The sequence below is a fragment of the Oryctolagus cuniculus genome, chromosome 1 (genome assembly GCF_964237555.1).
Source record: "Oryctolagus cuniculus chromosome 1, mOryCun1.1, whole genome shotgun sequence".
NCBI lineage: Eukaryota > Metazoa > Chordata > Mammalia > Lagomorpha > Leporidae > Oryctolagus > Oryctolagus cuniculus.
In genome coordinates this window covers 160,241,685-160,260,500 of record NC_091432.1, presented here as the reverse complement: position 1 = coordinate 160,260,500, position 18,816 = coordinate 160,241,685, and the positions used below count along the sequence as shown (strand labels likewise).

General features: G+C 42.5%; 1 protein-coding gene across 2 annotated transcripts in view; it reads left to right on the top strand.

Moving 5' to 3' along the window:
• The window catches only part of MAMDC2 (MAM domain containing 2), a 177,610-nt gene that overhangs the window by 151,244 nt on the left and 7,550 nt on the right, over positions 1-18,816 (top strand). For both annotated transcript variants that reach the window (XR_011379575.1, XM_002708194.5), the window contains exon 12: positions 17,086-17,345. Coding sequence is in view for 1 of the 2 variants with exons in the window: in XM_002708194.5 (XP_002708240.3) it covers positions 17,086-17,345 (260 nt within the window). In the remaining variant the exon portion in view is untranslated. The remainder of the gene's footprint in view (positions 1-17,085; positions 17,346-18,816) is intronic.

The window sequence follows — 18,816 nt, the reverse complement described above, 5'->3', positions numbered from 1 at the left end:
TGAGTCCCAGTTCAGGTCCTGGCTGTTCCACTTCTGATACAGCTGCCTACTAATGTGCCTTGGAAAAGCAGCAAAAGGGACCCAAGCACTAGAGCCCCTGCCACCTATATGGAAGCCCCTGGTGGAGCTCCATGCTCCTGGCTTCAACCTGGCCCCGCCCTGGCCGTTACAATATTTGGGGGATAAACCAGCAGTTGAAGGATCTCTCTTTCTCTGTCTCCCTCTCTCTCTGTAACTCTGCCTCTCAAATAAATAAATAAACCTTAAAAAATAGTAAAAGAGAAAAGGAAGAACCAGCAAAGGAGACTGAAAAGAATGGTTATTAATTTTGATGATACCATAAAAGTCACTCTCACAATCCTTCTAAGAAGTAGAGACTCCATAAAAATACTCCTTCCCCTCCTTTCCTTATCTCTGTGACCTCATCTCCCTTGGCTTTCTTAGCACTGATGGCAGTGACTGTTGCTATTACCATAGTTACTTCCATACCAGTCCCATCAAACTACTTAACCTTCTTATGTTTGTAGCCATCTTACCTTCCCTACTGGGTTATCAGTACCTTGAAGGGCAGGTCTTTGGATTCTGTATTAGTGTTTTAGGGCTTCTATCACAAAATACTACAGACTGGGTGGCTTAAATTAAAAAAAAAAAATTTGATTTTCTCAGAGTTCTGGTGGCTAGAACAAGGTGTCAGCAGGGTTGGTTCCTTCTAGGCCTGTAAATGGTGGCCTTCTTGCCCTGCCCTCATATGACATTCTGCTGAGCCAGAATGTCTCTCTTTAGAGAAGGACACCAGTCGGATGAATTAGGGCCAACCCAACCCCATTTTAACTTGATTACTCTTAAAGGCCCAACTCCAATTACAGTCACATTCTGAGGTGCTGGGGTTAGGATTTCAACACGTGTGCCTTGAAGACATTCATTCAACCCATATAGACACCCACCCAGCAGTTAGTACAATGGGCTGAACATTGAAGGAATGGAATAAAGTCAATTCAAGCAGCTGGCAACCTAGCCCTTGTCCTGGTCATGCTAAAATAACTTTATTGTCTGAACTTGTTTGACTTGTAGATCATGTTCTGCCTCCCCTCCCCCAAGTACATAAACCATATGAAAATCTAACAAACTGTATGTATTAGGTACTAAATTACTCATAATTCTGCTCTTTTATTTATATTATTCCTAGATTATCGGGATATATGTTAGCTAAGATGGTGTGACTTTGTTTAAAGAAAATATGTGGTTATGTTTGCATGGTCTCTTTGAAAACTTAAAGGGATATTTCAGCTGGATGGGGTGAAACTTTATAGCAAAAATTGAATGCAACAAATTCTTAGTGTGTTCAGTATTTATTCTGAGTGAATACCTGACATGTTGAGTAGAATTCTTGGGTGTGCAACATAGAGAATTTTAATTTTTTTAAAGGAAATTACTTTTAGGATCTGTCTTCTTCATTCTTTACTTCATCTGTTTCATTGCAAATTTTCAGAAGATTCTCAAGGCACCTTCCAGTTTTCTAACCAAATAAAATATTTTGTCAGTTTTCTTTTTATTCTGATGCACAACCAATCAAATAGGAAAACAAACATTGCTGTGCTGTGCCCAGAATACTTACAGCACTGAGTTGTAGGTATAAGAAAAAGGAGGCAGAACAGAGAAGAGACAGAATACAAACTTGCAGCCAGACCAAATTTGTTCAAAGAAAATAAATCTGCAGAGGTGAATGACCAACTGCCAGCGTGCACACAGACTGAGCACTTGGCAGAGGGTCCAGACCCCAGGGGCTGGGCTTTTTTATATCTTAGGTGGGCTAAAGGTAGGAGTGGGGGGTGGTTGGCAGAGGTGAGCTTCTCCATACAGGTTTTCCAAATTTGGATTCCAAACCTGGGGAAGAAAGCAGGGGTTGGTGTGAGACTGAATTGGGATTCAGGGACAAGGGATGAATTCTGATTTCCTCTAGCTTTTGGGCAGTGAACTAGAGTGGATGAGGCTTATGTCCCTCTTCCATTGGTAGGTGTTTGTTTTTCCTTGTAGTTATTTTAAAAATCATCTCACTGGGGAATTAATAATAGAGCTAGCAACTATTTCTTGAACATTTGCCATGTGCAGATCCTACAATGAGGGGTTTTCTGTCCTTATAACAACTTGTCCGATAAGGGAAAGTTCCCATTTTCCAGATGAGGAAATGGGAGTTTAGAGAAGTAAAGACCAAAGTCCTTGGGCCCCTGCACCCACATGGGAGATCCGGAAGAAGCTCCTGGCTCCTGGCTTCAGATTGGCTCAGCTCTGGCCGTTACGGTCATTTGGGGAGTGAACCAGCAGATAGAAGACCTCTCTCTCTCTCTCTCCCTCTCTGGCTCTACCTCTCTCTCTGTAACTCTGACTTTGAAATAAATAAAATAAATCTTAAAAAAAAAAATGAGAGAGAAAGAAGTAAGGGCCACACAGTAGTAATTGGAAGAGTGGAGGCTGAATCTCAGGTTTGTCTGTCCACACTGCCTCACCAGGGCTGCCCAATCTAAGAGATCACACATGACCCGCAATAGCTGTGACAACTTACATATGAAAAGCACAATTCGCATAATGGCCTCATCTCACTTTAAGACTCTTTGCACAAGAGAAGGGTGTCTTCTCTTGGAAAGGCTATATTCAAACCAACGATGTTTTTGGACATGCCTAGCATCTCAGTTTTCTTCTTTGTCTGAGTTATTGCTACTATCTATTTACCACTGTTGTGACTTTAACTCCAAGGTGGCAGCCCACATACCTACTGATGTCGTATGTCTCACAAAAGGTGGCTTCCTCTTGCCCTGGCCTCTCATGATGTGAGCCTTATGTAGACTGCTGAGTTGGCTTTCAGGTCGTAAAGTGACAGGTGTTACCCACTCAGAAATCAAAGCACACACAAACAAGGGCACCTTTAAAATATCTGTTTATTTAAAAAAATATGTTTATTAAAGGTACTGGTATCAGAAGCTACATGTATATTGGAGTCAAACATCTTAGAACTGAGAGTAATCTTAGGTGTTACATAGTCCAGAGGCCCTGAGATCTTTATTTACTTTAAAATTCATGAGTACTCCCTATGCATTATGCACCAAATAATGCACAAATACCTCAAAATTGTGCATATAATAAATATTAGAGATGATGGAACCACAGAGAAAGGAGCATGGGAATGCCTTAAAGGATGAATGGTAGTGAGGACACATTTCTGGATGAGGGAGTAGAAGGTGTGAAATATGGAGCCACTAAGCAGTTTAGCAATTTTCAGGAACTCCAAGTGATAATATTTGGCTGATACGAAGGATGCTATCAACAGAATTCTCGAGGACGGGGAGTCTAAGATGTAGACTTGCATGCAGGCAGTATACACAGGGATTCAATGGCAAAGAGCAGGAGTGTGGGACGTAGGCAATACATCAGGGGAGGACAGAATGCTGGTTCCAGAACCCATTATTGGCTTGGCAACTGCCATATCCATCTGGTTGATCCTGTGGGAACTGGGAACCATGTTGAAAAGTGTGTTAGGGACCGGCGCCACGGCTCAATAGGCTAATCCTCCGCCTTGTGGCGCCAGCACACCGGGTTCTAGTCCCAGTCGGGGCACTGGATTCTTTTCCAGTTGCCCCTCTTCCAGGCCAGCTCTCTGCTGTGGCCTGGGAAGGCAGTGGAGGATGGCCCAAGTGCTTGGGCCCTGCACCCCATGGGAGACCAGGAGAAGTACCTGGCTCCTGCTTTCGGATCAGCGCGGTGCACCGGCCGCAGCATGCCGGCCGCAGCGGCCATTGGAGGGTGAACCAATGACAAAAGGAAGACCTTTCTCTCTGTCTCTCTCTCTCTCACTGTCCACTCTGCCTGTCAAAAGAAAGAAAGGGAGGGAGGGAAGGAGGGAAGGAGGGAGGGAGGGAAGGAAGAAAGGAAGAAAGGAAGAAAGGAAGAATAAAAGTGTGTTAGGGCCATCCCCAGGGGAGGAGAAGGAGAAGTGTATGTCCATAGGCTCACGCCTCAGTGGCCATCAGATTTTCATTACTACACCACCAACCAGCCACAGGCCGCTTGTGAAGGAAGGATGTTTCGTGGATTTGAAGCTTCACAGTCCAAGGTTGGGCTGCCCATCAGTGTAGGCATTTGGTGAGGCTGAAGGACGGGGGAGCACTTGCAGAGGAAAGATCACATGACAAACCAGGGAGCAGAGAGATGGGGAGCACACTCATCGATGTCCCTCCCTATACAGCCACCAAGACTTGATCATGGGCTCTCCACTGTGACAACTTAATCAAATCCAGTAACTTCTCAAAGACTCCACCTTCAGACACCATAATTGGATTAAGTTTTCATCCTTAATTCAGTAACCATTAATATAAATACATTAATCACTAACATACAACTTTGAGGGCCAAGCTTTGAACACATGAGCCTTTGGGGTCACCCAAACTAATAGTCAAGCCACAGCTGTCAGAGGTGTTTTCACTATTCATCACTGACTACCCACTCTTCCCTCATTTCTGGGTTGTATTTACACGAGTGGTAAGTGACTCTACAGACGCCAATCCAGGAATGTTTGAAGCAGCCTAGCTTCAAAGATACAGGCAGTGGGCAGTTTGTTTAGACCTGAGATAAAGCATTTGTCAAGTTATATCTAAGTAAATTCTACATTTTCACTTTCCACCCGTGAAACCTGTCAGTCTACATGTGGAAGGACACATACAGGCAGAAGAAACAGAAGGGACAATATACAAAATTGTTTTACAGTCAGTTATATTTGGTGGTCAGTCCAAATAGGTGCATTAAAAAGGGAAATTCGGGAGTAGATGTTATGGCACAGCAGGTTAAGTCGCCACTTGAGATGCCTGAATCCCAGATTAGAGTGCTGGTTTGAGTCCCAGATCCTCCACTTTTTTTTTTTTTTTTTTTGACAGGCAGAGTGGACAGTGAGAGAGAGAGACAGAGAGAGAAAGGTCTTCCTTTTTTGCCGTTGGTTCACCCTCCAATGGCCGCCGCTGCAGCCGGCGCACCGCGCTGATCCTGGCAGGAGCCAGGAGCCAGGTGCTTTTCCTGGTCTCCCATGGGGTGCAGGGCCCAAGCACCTGGGCCATCCTCCACTGCACTCCCTGGCCATAGCAGAGAGCTGGCCTGGAAGAGAGGCAACCGGGACAGAATCCGGCGCCCCAACCGGGACTCGAACCCGGTGTGCCGGCGCCGCAAGGTGGAGGATTAGCCTATTGAGCCACGGCGCCGGCTCGATCCTCCACTTTTGATTCAGCTTCCTGCTAGTGCATCCTGGGAGGCAGCACATGATGGCTCAAGTACTTGGGCCCCTGCCACCTGCATGGGAAATCTGGTTGGAGTTCTAGGCTCCTGGCTTTGGCTTGTCACAACCTTGGCTGTTGTGGCCATTTGGGGAGTGAACCAGCAGATAGAAGATTCTCTCTCTCTCTCTCTCTCTCTCTCTCTCTCCCCTTTTCAAGTAGACTAAAGTAAATAAACACTTTTTAAAAAATTAAAAGGAGAAAAACTCAGAGAAGGCACACAATAAATGTCATTATTGTGTTCTGTTGGAATCACTAGATCATCATACATTAAATAAAAACAGGCCCTACGAATAGAGCTTTTCAGTTAATCTGCCAAACAAGTCAAATAATGCCACTTATCTGGGAATGGGGCTTTTGGGTTGCTTCAGACCTGTTCTGTCCCTTCCAGTGGCTGCTGGGCTACTGTTTATTCACAGATACCTTATTCATAAAGCTATTGGTTTCTGATTCTATTACAGTAAGAGAGATGGGTATGGGGTTAGGGCAAGTGAAGACTACACTATTCTTTGCAAATTTCGGTTATTTTTTTTTTCCTTGAGTAAACACTGTTGGATTGTTGCAAGCCTTTAATTTCCAGAGTTCTGAAAAAGTTGGTTTAGACCCTTGTTGACAGTATCCTCAGTGCTCTTACAGGGGAGCAGATTTTCAGAGGTCCCTTCTCCATGCCTAAGGCTCTGTATTTTTCACTTTTCAGTAGATTTGAGTTCTTTGGTGAAATTTTCCATTCTACCATCTATTTTCTGGAACATATTAGTACTCCTTTTTCTAAATTGTTAATGATACTGACTTTACAGCCCTTATGTGCTAACTCCTTTTGTGGGTAACCAAAAGTTCTGTTTCTGTTGTCTGTTCCCAGCCCCTAACTTAGGTTTTGTTTCCTGAAATGTCCGATGAATTTGATTGAACACCAGATATTGTGGATAAAGAATTCTAGGGCGCCTTTGGTGTTTTCCTCCAGAGGGGAGTCAACCTATTTGCAAACAGGTGACCAGAGTGGAGCAGGTCACTCCAGTCGAATCAGAACTGAGCTAACTTGAGGCAGTGTTCTAGTTCGCTTTGTCTGAGTCTCTCTCCGGTTCCCCAAGAATATGCTCTGGGGTGCTCCTCAGAATGTCCTAAACTTCAGGTTCTGTGACTTTCACTGATAAGATTGCTGAAATTGCCGTTTTGTGTTGCATTTGGCTTCCTGGATTCTTAGCCTGTACAAGTTAAGAATGTGGCAAACACCCCATGGCCAAGTGATGGGCTCTCTTTTCTGTGCTCCGTTTTCCCCAAAACGTGGCCCTCAAAGCCCTGGCTGCTTTGCTAGTCCTCAGCTCCAGTTACTGTCTTCCCAACCCATGGAGATTTGTTGGTGCCTCTACCACTTGACAGCTGCCATTGACTTAGCTTCTGAAACAAGCAGGGCAGTGCCTCGAAGGGAAAGCAGCATGAAGAATGTTGAGCTCATTTCATTGATCTTCCTTCTGTTTGCTCTGAGATCTTAGGTCCATCAAGTTCTTGCTGCTTGGAAGCTCTCTGATAGTTTCAAAGCAGATGTTTTCTTTGTTCAAAAAAAAATCCATTTTTTCCTATGTCTTCTCAACAGAGTGTAGATCTTCTATGGGTTTATCAATATAGCCAAAAAGGGACATCTCTGGTATCTTATTATCAAGAATGATTTATTTAAGAACATGATTATTATAATCAAAATTTGAAGGCATTTTGCTCTTCTATACTACAAACCAACCAATCATAATGTTTTGAATGAGAGCTTTGTGTCTCTGGCCTCTTACAACTGTATTCTTTTGCTAATATTTTCTAAGAGTTCTACCCAAGGTCTTACTGGATCTGAGGTTATGATAATGCAAGGTGTCCATTCTTTGGCAGGGGAGTATTAGGAGGAGAATATTAAAATTTACACTTATATAGACATTTAGTGTATATTTCCCAAGATAACATGTCATGTTCTACTTCTTTCCCTCTAGAACTTTCCATCTTGAGTAAATAACAATAATGTTAAAGAAAAAAATTATTTAGTGATACTTGTTAAAACATGGTAAGATAGACTATTCAAGACCATTGTGACAGGTATAGGAACCACTACAGTGGGAGTTACTAGTGGGAGAGAGATCGGGCTCAACTTTTAACATGGAATGAACAAATGGGCATTTAGAATCAAAGAGTTTCATGAGGGTCAGAAGATGGAAAATTACTAAGAGGTAACGTCCAGGAGAAGGGATCTTTGCTGAAGACAGGCCAGGGTGATCAGGTGTCTTGTGGAAGATGAGAAATTTGATCACATATCAAGGGTAGTCATATGATAAGGGTGAGAGGGTCTCCTAGGTTGAATTAGAGTCCATGCTAAAATGGAATTTTATAAGAATGTGCACATATGGCCTTAGGAAGAAATTTAGGAGCCTGACTAAAGTTCAGTCAAGCAAAGAATCTCTGTTAACTATCATAGCAATAAAGTGCTGTCAATGCTTTTTATAGCCAGTTACCACAAAGTCACTTTGACAATAACCTCATTTGAAAAAAAAAAAAGGGTGACATATATAGTAAATGTAATGTTGCTGAATGTCACTGAAATTTCTCAACAAGTGATATATTTTAACATAATATAAAAATTTAATTGGCTCATAAAATCAATATTAATTTATAGATTTTTAGGATGCTGGAGACAGGATCTTGTAGATCAGTTAAGGTAACACATGTGTTTCAGATATTAAAACCCTGAAACCCATTCACAGGACTTTTGGTTGTTAGCTGCTTGGATCATGGGATAGCAAACAAGAAGCTGGCCTGTGATTAAATGTGCAATTTAAACAATAATGAAATGACATCCAAAAAGGAAATCTCCTATTACCTGTACTGCTGACTTATTGCATTTGGTCCCAACAACCTTTTCTATGTATGCTGTTCAATATAGGAAATACATGATGGCAGGATACAAAAATGGCAGAGCTTCCTGTCCTACACATACTAACAGACTCATTCTCAGGACCAGCAACACAGTATCTTTCTCCTTGATGACTGCAGGGCATTTGTCTGGGGCCAGTGGCCACAGAACCCTTTTTGAATTAATGTGATGCATTCTGGGACTTTGAAAAGATTTATCTGTGCTTGTAGACTGCATTCTTGCTTTTCATTTCCCATTCCTGTAACCTCTTAATCTGCACTTGGAAGAATGCTTATAGGGAGCCAAAAGAAAGAGGAGAGGCATATAAACTTGTTTTATAGACAAACACATTAAATGATTGGTCAGTATAGGTCCATTAAATAAAAAGAGCTCAAAAAAGCCTCATCGTAAATATATCAGGTATCAAGAGGTATGTCAATCAAAATCAAACATAATATGTAGCAACTCTAAGGGAGCTACGGTTCCCAATTTACCAACTGCTATGCTGTAAATCTTTCCAAATTCTAGACTGTAGCATGATATAGTTCGGAGGAAAGATCAATGTATTAACAATAAGCTGTCCCTGTCACTTGCTACTGTCGCTCCCCGTCTTCGTGGAGGAACGACACAGGACCCTGCGCTGTTCTTTTGTCTGCTCGGCCCTTCCCGGATTTGCTGCTGGTTCTTCCCAGGTTGGCTACCATCCCTTCCACCTCCGTGGAAGGGCGGTTCCCCCTAGCCACTTTCCCCACTTCCGCGGGGGAGCGGCACACCGCCGGCCGGCTCTCTCGGGGGCTGCACAGGTGTTCCTTCAGATAGATGTTCCCCTTAGATGTTCCTGGTGCATGTTGTCTCTCTCCTCCTTTATAGTCCTCTTCCACCAATCCCAACTCTGCTACCCACAACGCCGAGTACGCTGCTCTCCTCCAATCAGGAGCAGGTCCTGCTGTTTATTGGTTGAACTGGAGGCAGCTGTGTAGAAGCTGTTTTCTCCTCTCCCAGCGCCATATTGTGGGAGAGCAGATGCATAGAATAAGTCTTAATTCCAGTAACTTAGTCTAGTCCCAGTTGCTCCCAGTTGCTCCCCACAGCTACCTACAGAACCTGGAACCTGGTTATACAATTCTTCTGAATCTGAATGTCCTTGTACATAAGACAAAGATAACAATGATAATAATCTCTTAAGGTTCCTGTGATGGCTAACTGAGATTTGAGATTTTATTTGTGAAGAGACTTGTTATATAAGCACCACTAAAATGAATGGCATTACTGTTTTTGTAATCAATGAATCTTTTACAAAAGCTGTTGTTTATCTCCTGGATACTTTCCTGGACTCATTGTTTTATGTCATTTGTGCTTCTCTAGAATAGAAAATCATGACTTATGACTACAAGTAAAAGGACTTCGTAAAAATCAGAAGGTTTAATAGAAAACATTAAAGCATTATTTCCCAAAGTACATTACATCTACCACGAGGTAATTCAAGTAGGAAATACATTGAATTATTTTAAAATTTGGTGGTAATATTCATGTATAAGAAAAATACTGGGACCAGTATTGTGACACATAGCTGGTTAAGCTGCCACCTGCAATACCAGCATCCCCAATAGGCTGCCCATTTCCGATGCAGCTCCCTGCAAATGCACCTGGGAAAACAGCAGAAGATGGTCCCAGTCTTTGGGTCCCTGCACCCATGTGGGAAACCCAGACGAAGCTGCTCTCTCCTGGTTTTGGCCTGGCTGTTGAGACCATTTAGGGATTGAACCAAGAGACGGAAGGTCTCTCTCTCTCTATCTCTGTATTCCACACAAATAAATAAAACTTTAATTAAAAAAAAGAAAAATATTAACCAGTATATCAACACCATTATTTCACATCTTAACAGGTAGCTTTCTATTTTCAAATTTCCTTTTTGAATCAATGTATTTAAGTAATAAAATGAAATCTATTTAAGTGAAAATACTAAATGAAGAACAGTACAGTAGTATGTGGATAGGCAAAACTATGAAGGTGGCATTTGTATGACTAGAATTTGGGAAACACTTGTAGAAAAATCATTTCAGTGGAGCAACAAAGAAAAGAAATCTAGCCTCACCATTTGGCTTCTGTGAAATAATTAAAGTGTTTGTGACACACAGATGGTGACTTGCAACAAGGGGGGATGGACTTTGCAGTGGTTGCCTGTCTACTTCCTGCCATAGCTACTTAGTAATTTTCTGGCAGAATCATAAAGTTTCCTGCAGCAGATGCTTAATGTTTATAAGACAAGAAAGATGAGTCATCACCAGTTTCCAAGGTTTTATTGGCCATTGAGATTTTATTGACATTTATTTGATGCTAAAGTGTCAGAATTCTTCGTAAACATTTGTTGTAGATGACCTGGAGTCAATGATAATGGAATAAACAAATCAACAGATAACTATCTAATCAGTGAGAAAATGCCATCAATAGTAAAATTTCCTTACCCACCAAGTCCACCAAGTGAATAGATAAGTCACACAGTCCTCTCTCCTCCCATCTACTGTATCCCAGAAAAGCTGCTAATGTTCTTAACAATTTCCAGAGAATATCCTTTTCTTTTGTGGTACAGTTCAGTATTTCAGTAAATCCTTTTCTGAAAATTATATTCGCTCTCTCTCTTTTTTTTTTTTTTTGACAGGCAGAGTGGATAGTGAGAAAGAGAGTCAGAGAGAAAGGTCTTCCTTTTGCCGTTGGTTCACCCTCCAATGGCTGCCACGGCTGGCGCGCTGCGGCCGGCACACCGCGTTGATCCAAAGGCAGGAGCCAGGTGCTTCTCCTGGTCTCCCATGGGGTGCAGGGCCCAAGCACTTGGGTCATCCTCCACTGCCTTCCTGGGCCACAGCAGAGAGCTGGCCTGGAAGAGGGGCAACCGGGAAAGAATCCGGCACCCCGACCGGGACTAGAACCCCATGTGCTGGCGCCACTAGGTGGAGGATTAGCCTATTGAGCCGCGGCGCCGGCTTATATTCTCTTCTAACATGCACCTAAATGAAGGTAGAAGTCTTCATTTCCAAGAAAATTCCTTTCTTGTGTGGTTGAAATAGCAATAATTTAATAAGATATGTAATGATGAAATTTAGTATAAAAATGTGCTGCTAGATGAAAGAATTTCAAAGCTATATTTTCAATGTGGTAGTTACAAAGGTGAAATTTAATAGTAGTCTATCTTGAATACTTATCTTTTAAGAATGTTGGCAGTTGACATCCAGACTTATAATGATGCATCCCAGCTAGTTTGTAACCAGCTGAAAATTAGCTACAGTTCGTTACCTCCTCCAGCGTCCTTCAGTCTTACTGTAATTTATTCATCATCCTAGTATCTGGTATTGCCACTCTTTGCTTACACACAGAAGGTTTCCATAACCAGCTTCTTCAATGTCTCGGATGTGAAAGGCGGGGAGAGAGACAGAGACAGAAATGAGAGAATTCTTCCATCCACTCATTCACTTCTCAAATGCCTACAACAGCTAGGGCTAGGCAGGGCTGAAGGAGTCAGGAACTCTGTCTGCGTCTCCCACATGGTGGCAAAGGCCCAAATACTGTTGTCTTTCAAGGGATTGGAAACAGGGCCAGAGCTTGAACTAGGCACTCTAATGTGGGTGTAGGTGTCCCAAGTGGTATACTAACTGCTGTGCCACATGCCTTAACCTTATGACAAGTCTTTTATAAAAAAAAAAAAATGGGGATGGAGCAGCATTACTGGACTGTGGGTTTAGCCACTACCTACAATGCTGGCAGCCCATGTAACTTTGAGTCCCAGTTACTTTACTTCCAATCCAGCCCCCTGATGATATGCCCGGGAAAGCAGCAGAAGATGGCCCAAGTCCTTGGGACCCTGCACCCATGTTAGAGATACAGATGAAGTTCTGGCCCAGCCCTGAGATGTGGCAGCCATTTGGGGAGTGAACCAGTAGATGGAAGATCAACCACTTGAATTATCTATCTATCTATCTATCTGTCTGTCTGTCTACCTACCTATCTATCTATCTATTCCTCTCTCCCATAACTCTGCCTTTCAAATAAATAAATCTTTTCTAAAAAATTGAAGTAAGTTATACATAACAAAATTTTAACCATTTGATTTAAAAATTTTTTCTATTTACTTATTTGAGAGGAAGAGAAAAACAGACGATGTGACAGAGAAAGCTCCCATCTGCTGGTTCACTCCTCAAGTGTTCTAAAAGGCCAGGGCTGGGTCTAGGCTAATGCTAGGACCCAGGAACTCAATGCAGGTCTTGGACGTAGGCAGTGGAATCAATCACTTTGAGCCATCGCTGCTGCTCTGTGCAGTCGGCATTAGCAAGAAGCTGCCATCAGGAGCACAGCCCGGTATTAAACTGAGGTACTCTGGTGTGGGTGTCACAAACAGAGTCTTGACCCCATTTTACCCCGTTTCAGATGTAAAAGCATAATGCAGTGGCACTAACTTCATTCACATTGTTTGGCAACACTTTTTCCATCTTCCCAAACTGAAATTCCATACTCAAATATTAACTCCCCACGTATGACAAGTTTTTAAAATCATTTAAAAGTAGAGAAAAGAGCAATTTTTAAGAGACATCTTTCTCCACTTTTCTTCCCAGCATGTTGCTGTCTTTTCCCGCTATGGTTAGTAGGAATCCTTTCGGAGCTCACTTGAATGCAGCTAGCTGTTCATTCCTCACAGCCTTTTCCTGCAGGCTGCTGGGGCTCCTTCCCAGCCTTGCAAAAAGAGCCCCAGACGGGATTAACAGCTGCTTCCCAATTCAGAATCAAGGCTGCAGTGTGTATCTGTGGCTCTCAACACATCACAGTTGCTGTGCAAAGAACAGGTGGGGCTCTGATCACCCGGTAGATCCCTGGGAACCCCCATCCTGAATGCCAAACAATGACCCACAGAGGAAAGTAGCTTGTTTTCTCTGGTTAATAATCCCTCTGAGAGGGACCCATGAGCCAGTCTGAACTGGCAGTGCTGCGCCGCTTGGCACCCATCCAGAGTTTTTGTTTGCTGAGCCAGACCGTGCTTGAGCTGTAATGTGGCAAAACTTGTCAACACTCAAGGCTTTCCTCTGTGTGCTAAACACACGTGAGGCCCACTGGCCCTCCACGCTTCTCTGATCTTTTCTGGGACAAGGAAGTGTCTTATGAAGAAAAAACCTGATAATCAAGAGGAATAATTTGTGCATCAGAGAGGCAAATTCTGAGCAGTTGACAAATTTGTTACAACTATTTTTAGTTAGGGATATTAGCCTAGATAACTCTACATGGGTTTTGCCCACAGAACTTCTGTGCTCAAAATACGTATGATGACCTCAAGGAAGTTTGCAAAGGCCAAAATTACTTAATTAAAAAAAAAAAAATAGACTTGTGTCAGTGCCCCAGAAAGGCATCCACTGGAGCTCAGGCTCCTGACTTCTGTGTGGCCCAGCTCTTGCTGTTGTGGCCATCTGGGGAGTGGGAGTGAATCAACAGATAAAATCAACCAACCAATCGATCGATCAATCTCTCTGTGTGTCTCTGTGTGTGTGTTGTTCTGCCTTTCAAATACATAAATTTTTTAAAAATATTTTTGGAGAAAAATTTTTAGCTTAAATATGTACTATTGTATTATTTCAGTCCACTGTGCCAATATATAAGGTAGCATGGGATTCCTTTGTACATAATTAGGTCACATGCCATAATCGGTTTCATGCTGCAGCCTTATTTTCCATGGAATTAAATTAAGCATATCCCGTGCTAGGATAATACATCTGTCATTTCTTACATTGGACCTAACTTAAGTTATAAAATGCTAAAAAATAGAAAGTCCAATAAAGGTTCCTTTCATTGATGAATGTGCTTCTTGTATAGCTATTTTCTCATCATGAAAGAATAAAGGTAAAGGATTGTCTTATGTGAGTTTATTTAGAAAAATCCGTAAATACATCAGATGATGTGGAGCTAGCCTGAGGGCATTTGCTGTGACAAGACTTTAAGTTCATCAAAATTTGGATTTGCTCTAGTTTTGCCTTGGTGCATTCTGGTGAAGCACATGTATTATGGCCAAGAACCTCACACACTTGGAGTGACCTTGGCTTCAAGCTGTGAAAGAAAATGCATTCATTCATCCACTTGAGAAATATTTATTGAGCATTTACTATGCTTCAAACACTGTTCAATGACTGGGGACATGGCAGTGAACTAAAGAAGGAGGAATCTCTACCTTTGTCCATTCTAGAGGGGGAAAACAACACACACACACACATACACGGTTATATAGTATGTTAGTGAGGCAATTCAATGCTATGGAAAAACATAATAACTTGGAGCTTAGGGATGAAGAGTACTGCGGAGGGAATCTGCAATTTAAAATAGTGTTGTCCAAATGGGCCTACTGAGAAAGGTAATATCTGAGCAAACACTTGGAAGAGGCAAGAGAGTGAGACATGAGAATATCTGAGGGAAGAACCACAATTGGTGCACGCAGAGGCCCCGAGGTGGCAGCAAACCTGCCAGAGGCCAGGGTGGCCAACATACACGGAATGAGTAAGGAAAAATGTAGCAGGCCAGCAAGATAACAGAAACCAGAAATAAGAGGGCAGGTGGGAGACTGGACAGAGTCCTAAAGGACTTCAGCTTCTGCTCGGAAATGCTGAGCCAGTGGACAGTTTTGAACAGAGTGGGAAGATACAGCTTTCATTTTATAAAGATCACCACGGGTACTGTTGAGGTTGGATTGTAGGGGGCAAAGATAGAAGCCGAGAGACAGCTGGAAAGCATCTCCAGTGATCCAAGTGAGGAATGAGAGTAGCTTAGACCAGGGTGGTAGCAATGGAGGCAGTGAGAGTATTAGTGACTGGGTTCTAGATGTATTTTGAAGGTAGAGTTAACAGGACTTCCTGAGAGCCTGGGTATGGAGAGCGAGAGAAGGAGAGGAAAGGTGTGTGACTCCCAGGTTTCCAGCCTGGGCAACTAGAAAGGGGAGAAGTTTCAGGAAGAGGCTGTGTCATTGTCTGTTCAGGCTGCTGGACCAAATTATGGTAGAGTAGATGGCTTAGAAACAATAGAAATGTATTTCTTCCAGTTTTGGAAACTGGGAAGTCCAAGACCAAGGTGCAGCAGATTCAGTGTCTAGTGAGGCCCAAAAGAAGCTCCTGGCTCCTGGCCTCTGATTGGCTCAGCTCCAGCCATTATGGCCATTTGGGAAGTGAACCAGTAGATAGAAGACCTCTCCCTCTCTGTATCTACCTCTCTCTGTAACTCTGTCTTTTGAATAAATAAAACAAAACAAAAAAAAAATCCAACTAAAGAAAGATGTGCTATGAAGCTATTGCATTTGCAGGTGTTATTTTGAATCTCTTTATGTCCTCCTTAATTTGGCCATTAGGTTCTGAATGAAATAATGAGAGACATGATACTTTGTAAAGATTATTTTTATACCATTTAAAAAATCAATATTGCCAAATATTTTAGTTCACTCAGGCTACCATGCAATCTCTCATAAACTGGATGGCTTAAACAATAGGATTTTCTTTCTCGCAGTTCTGGAATCTGGAAAGTTCAAGATCAAGGTGCTAATGGATGCGGTTCGTGGGGAGGGCCTCTCCTTGGCCTGCAGGTGGTGACTGTCTTGCAGGCTCACATGGCCTTTCCTCAGAATATGCACACCTAGAAAGAGAAGACAAGCTGTTTGCTGTCTCTTCTTACAAGGACACTAACCTCTTTTTGACCCTCAGGACTTCATCTAACCGTAGTTACCTCCCAGAAGTCTCATCTCCAAATGCTATTGCATGAGGGTTGGAGCCTTAATGTATGGTTTTTGAAGGGTCACAAACATGTTGTCAGCAACACTATAGCTAAGATAGTACAATCGCATGCAAACATTTTTTGTGTAATTTTTTTCTAGCAGAGATAATTTCAAGTTTTTACAAGTAATCAAAGGTTAGGACTACTGATGTAGAGTTCACGGCTTTTTTAAAAATGGATCCCAAGGACATGGAATTGTATTACTAGTACATTACTCTAGGAAGGCTCTCTCATGTTACTATTCATATATAGCGTCATTTCAGTGACATGATAGCAACTGTTTCACACTAACTGGCTCTCTTTGGGGAGGGGATGCTGATTGGTAGATTTGTCAGTAATTATTATGGTGTAAAAACTCCCATCATGGTCCACTTCAAGCTACCAATGTGAAGCCACTTGTGCCTGGAAAAGGGTGCACACAGTAGCCTCTGGGGAACCAGTGGAAGCCAGCTCCAGCCACCAATGTCTTACTAATATGCAGATGAATCCTGCTGCTGCCTAAAATCAGCACATTTTTAAAATAACAATAATAAATGTAGAAAATAAAAACTGAAAAGGCAATTTTAAAATGTTAAAGAATACATTTTCAAGACTAAAAAAAGTGACATAACAAAACTTCAGGAAACTGAATTTCCTGCAGGTATATGTCACACATTATTTAATTCTCAGAACCCTGTGGCACAGATATTATCAACTTTTATTTTTAAATAAGGAGTATTAGTACAGGAGCATAATTCATTCATCCAGGATCACACAGATAATAAATATTACAGTCAAGACGTGGCCCTAGGTCCCCCAACTAAACCAAAATCTCCCTTCATCCAGTGCCCCAAACTTCAGAGTACTCTCCATGAATTAGTAGGAAAAATTCTGATGTATTAATCACCAAATCAGTGGCATAACACTGGTACATTAATTACCTTTTCCATATTAAATGGTAAGCCATTAGATTAAAAACATTTGATGACCTAATTTTTGCAATAGATTTATTCTTCTTGGAGTACACATATTCCCCAAAAATTACCAAATCCTGTGTCAGGGTAGAAAGAAGAAAATAGTATTTGTGTCCTTTTTAAAATTCCCTGCTTTTGCATTCCTCTGAAGGCTACTACATGTACATCGAGGCCTCCCACATGGTGTACGGACAGAAAGCACTCCTCTCGTCCAGGCCTCTGCGAGGTGTCCCCGGAAAGCACTGCTTGACCTTTTTCTATCACATGTATGGAGCCGGGACTGGGCTGCTGAGTGTTTACTTGAAAAAGGACGGAGGCCATGAGGAGTCCCTGCTATGGAGAAGAAGAGGTGAACAGAGCATTTCTTGGCTACGAGCACTGGTTGAATACAGCTGTGCGAGGCAACACCAGGTGAGCCAAAGAGAAATATCAAGCAAAGGAAACCACGCACCTAAGCTTCTTGGGATTCTTTCTTTTTCTTGCTGCTAAAGAGAATGCTTTGTTCTTTTTCGGGGTCATGGATAAGGGAAGGGTTAGTTTAAGAGCAAGCATAATTAGTCTATAGATTAAATCTAAGCAGTGAATGAGAAATTAGATGGGAAGAGAGAGCTTCGGGTGTTTATATATGAAGTTATTGGTTGTTCTTTTGAGATTCAATGATGTAAGTGTATCACATTATGACTGTAAGCATATTTCCATGTGTCCTGCAAATCCCCAAAATGCAGTCTTCCTTTCTTCTAAATGAGTATGGTATTAATTAAATAGTTGTTGGAACTAAAGCTTTTACTCATTACCCACATATGTGTGAGGGCTTTGGTTTTAAGCCTCTTTTAACAGTGTGAGTGGTCAGAGTGAAGTTTTTTTGTTTTTTTAACTAAGAGTTGGAGGAAGGTTAATGATGAGTCAACTTCAAACCCTATTCATTCATTCATTCATTCGTTTTAGAAGCAGAGAGAGAGAATGAAACAAAAGGAGTGCTCCCATCCATCTGCTGGTTCACTCCCCCAAATCCTACAATTGATAGGACTGGTTGGAGCACAAGGCAGGAAACTGGAACTCCATGCAGGTCTCCTAAATGGGTGGCAGGAATTCAATTACTTGAGCCATCTACTGTGGCTTTCCAGGGTCCAGAGTAGCAGTTAGCTGGAAGCAGAAGGCAGAGCAGGGTGTCAGACTTGGGCACTGCAGTGTGAGATGTGGTGTGCTGACTGGCGTCTTAACTGCTAGGCTGAACACCCAGCCCAGAATGAGTGTTTGAGGCCTCTGCCTGCATTACTACACTGTTGCAGAAGAAACTGAGAGTCTTGAACCCAAGCCCCTAGATCCCCCACAGGGCTTCTCCAGTGAGCTGTAGAAGACCTCCATCCTAGACAATCTCAATCTTGAGGGAATCTGGGAACCAACAGGAAAGATCACATTTAGATTCCAGTACACGAGGCAGAGCAGCCCACCTGTTTGAGAGGGCAGCTTATCTAATGGCTGCTAGGTTCCACTGCCTACCATGAACCAAACTCTAGAAAGCTCCATGGGATAACCTTCCAATGCCTGGCTGTTCTTGCAATTGCTCTGTAGAATTCTCAAGCATGACCTCAATTAAAAACCCCGCTTCCTCGTCATCCTTGGAGATGCTGATCAACCTCCTGGACCGGCACTCCTTAGCTTTAATCATTAACTGCTGATCCAAGCCCAAATCTTCCAAAATAAGAGCTTTAGTGTCCAAAATAAGAGCTTTAGTTTGCGTAACCCCACAACCAAAAGTAGTTTTCTGTATTTCTAAATGGGCAGGAGCTGCCGGAGTTCAGGTGGCCAGGGTGCAGTGCCGCCCAGGGTGCTACATTATTAAAGAGAAAATGAGGGGCTAGGGCTGTGGCACAGCAGGTTA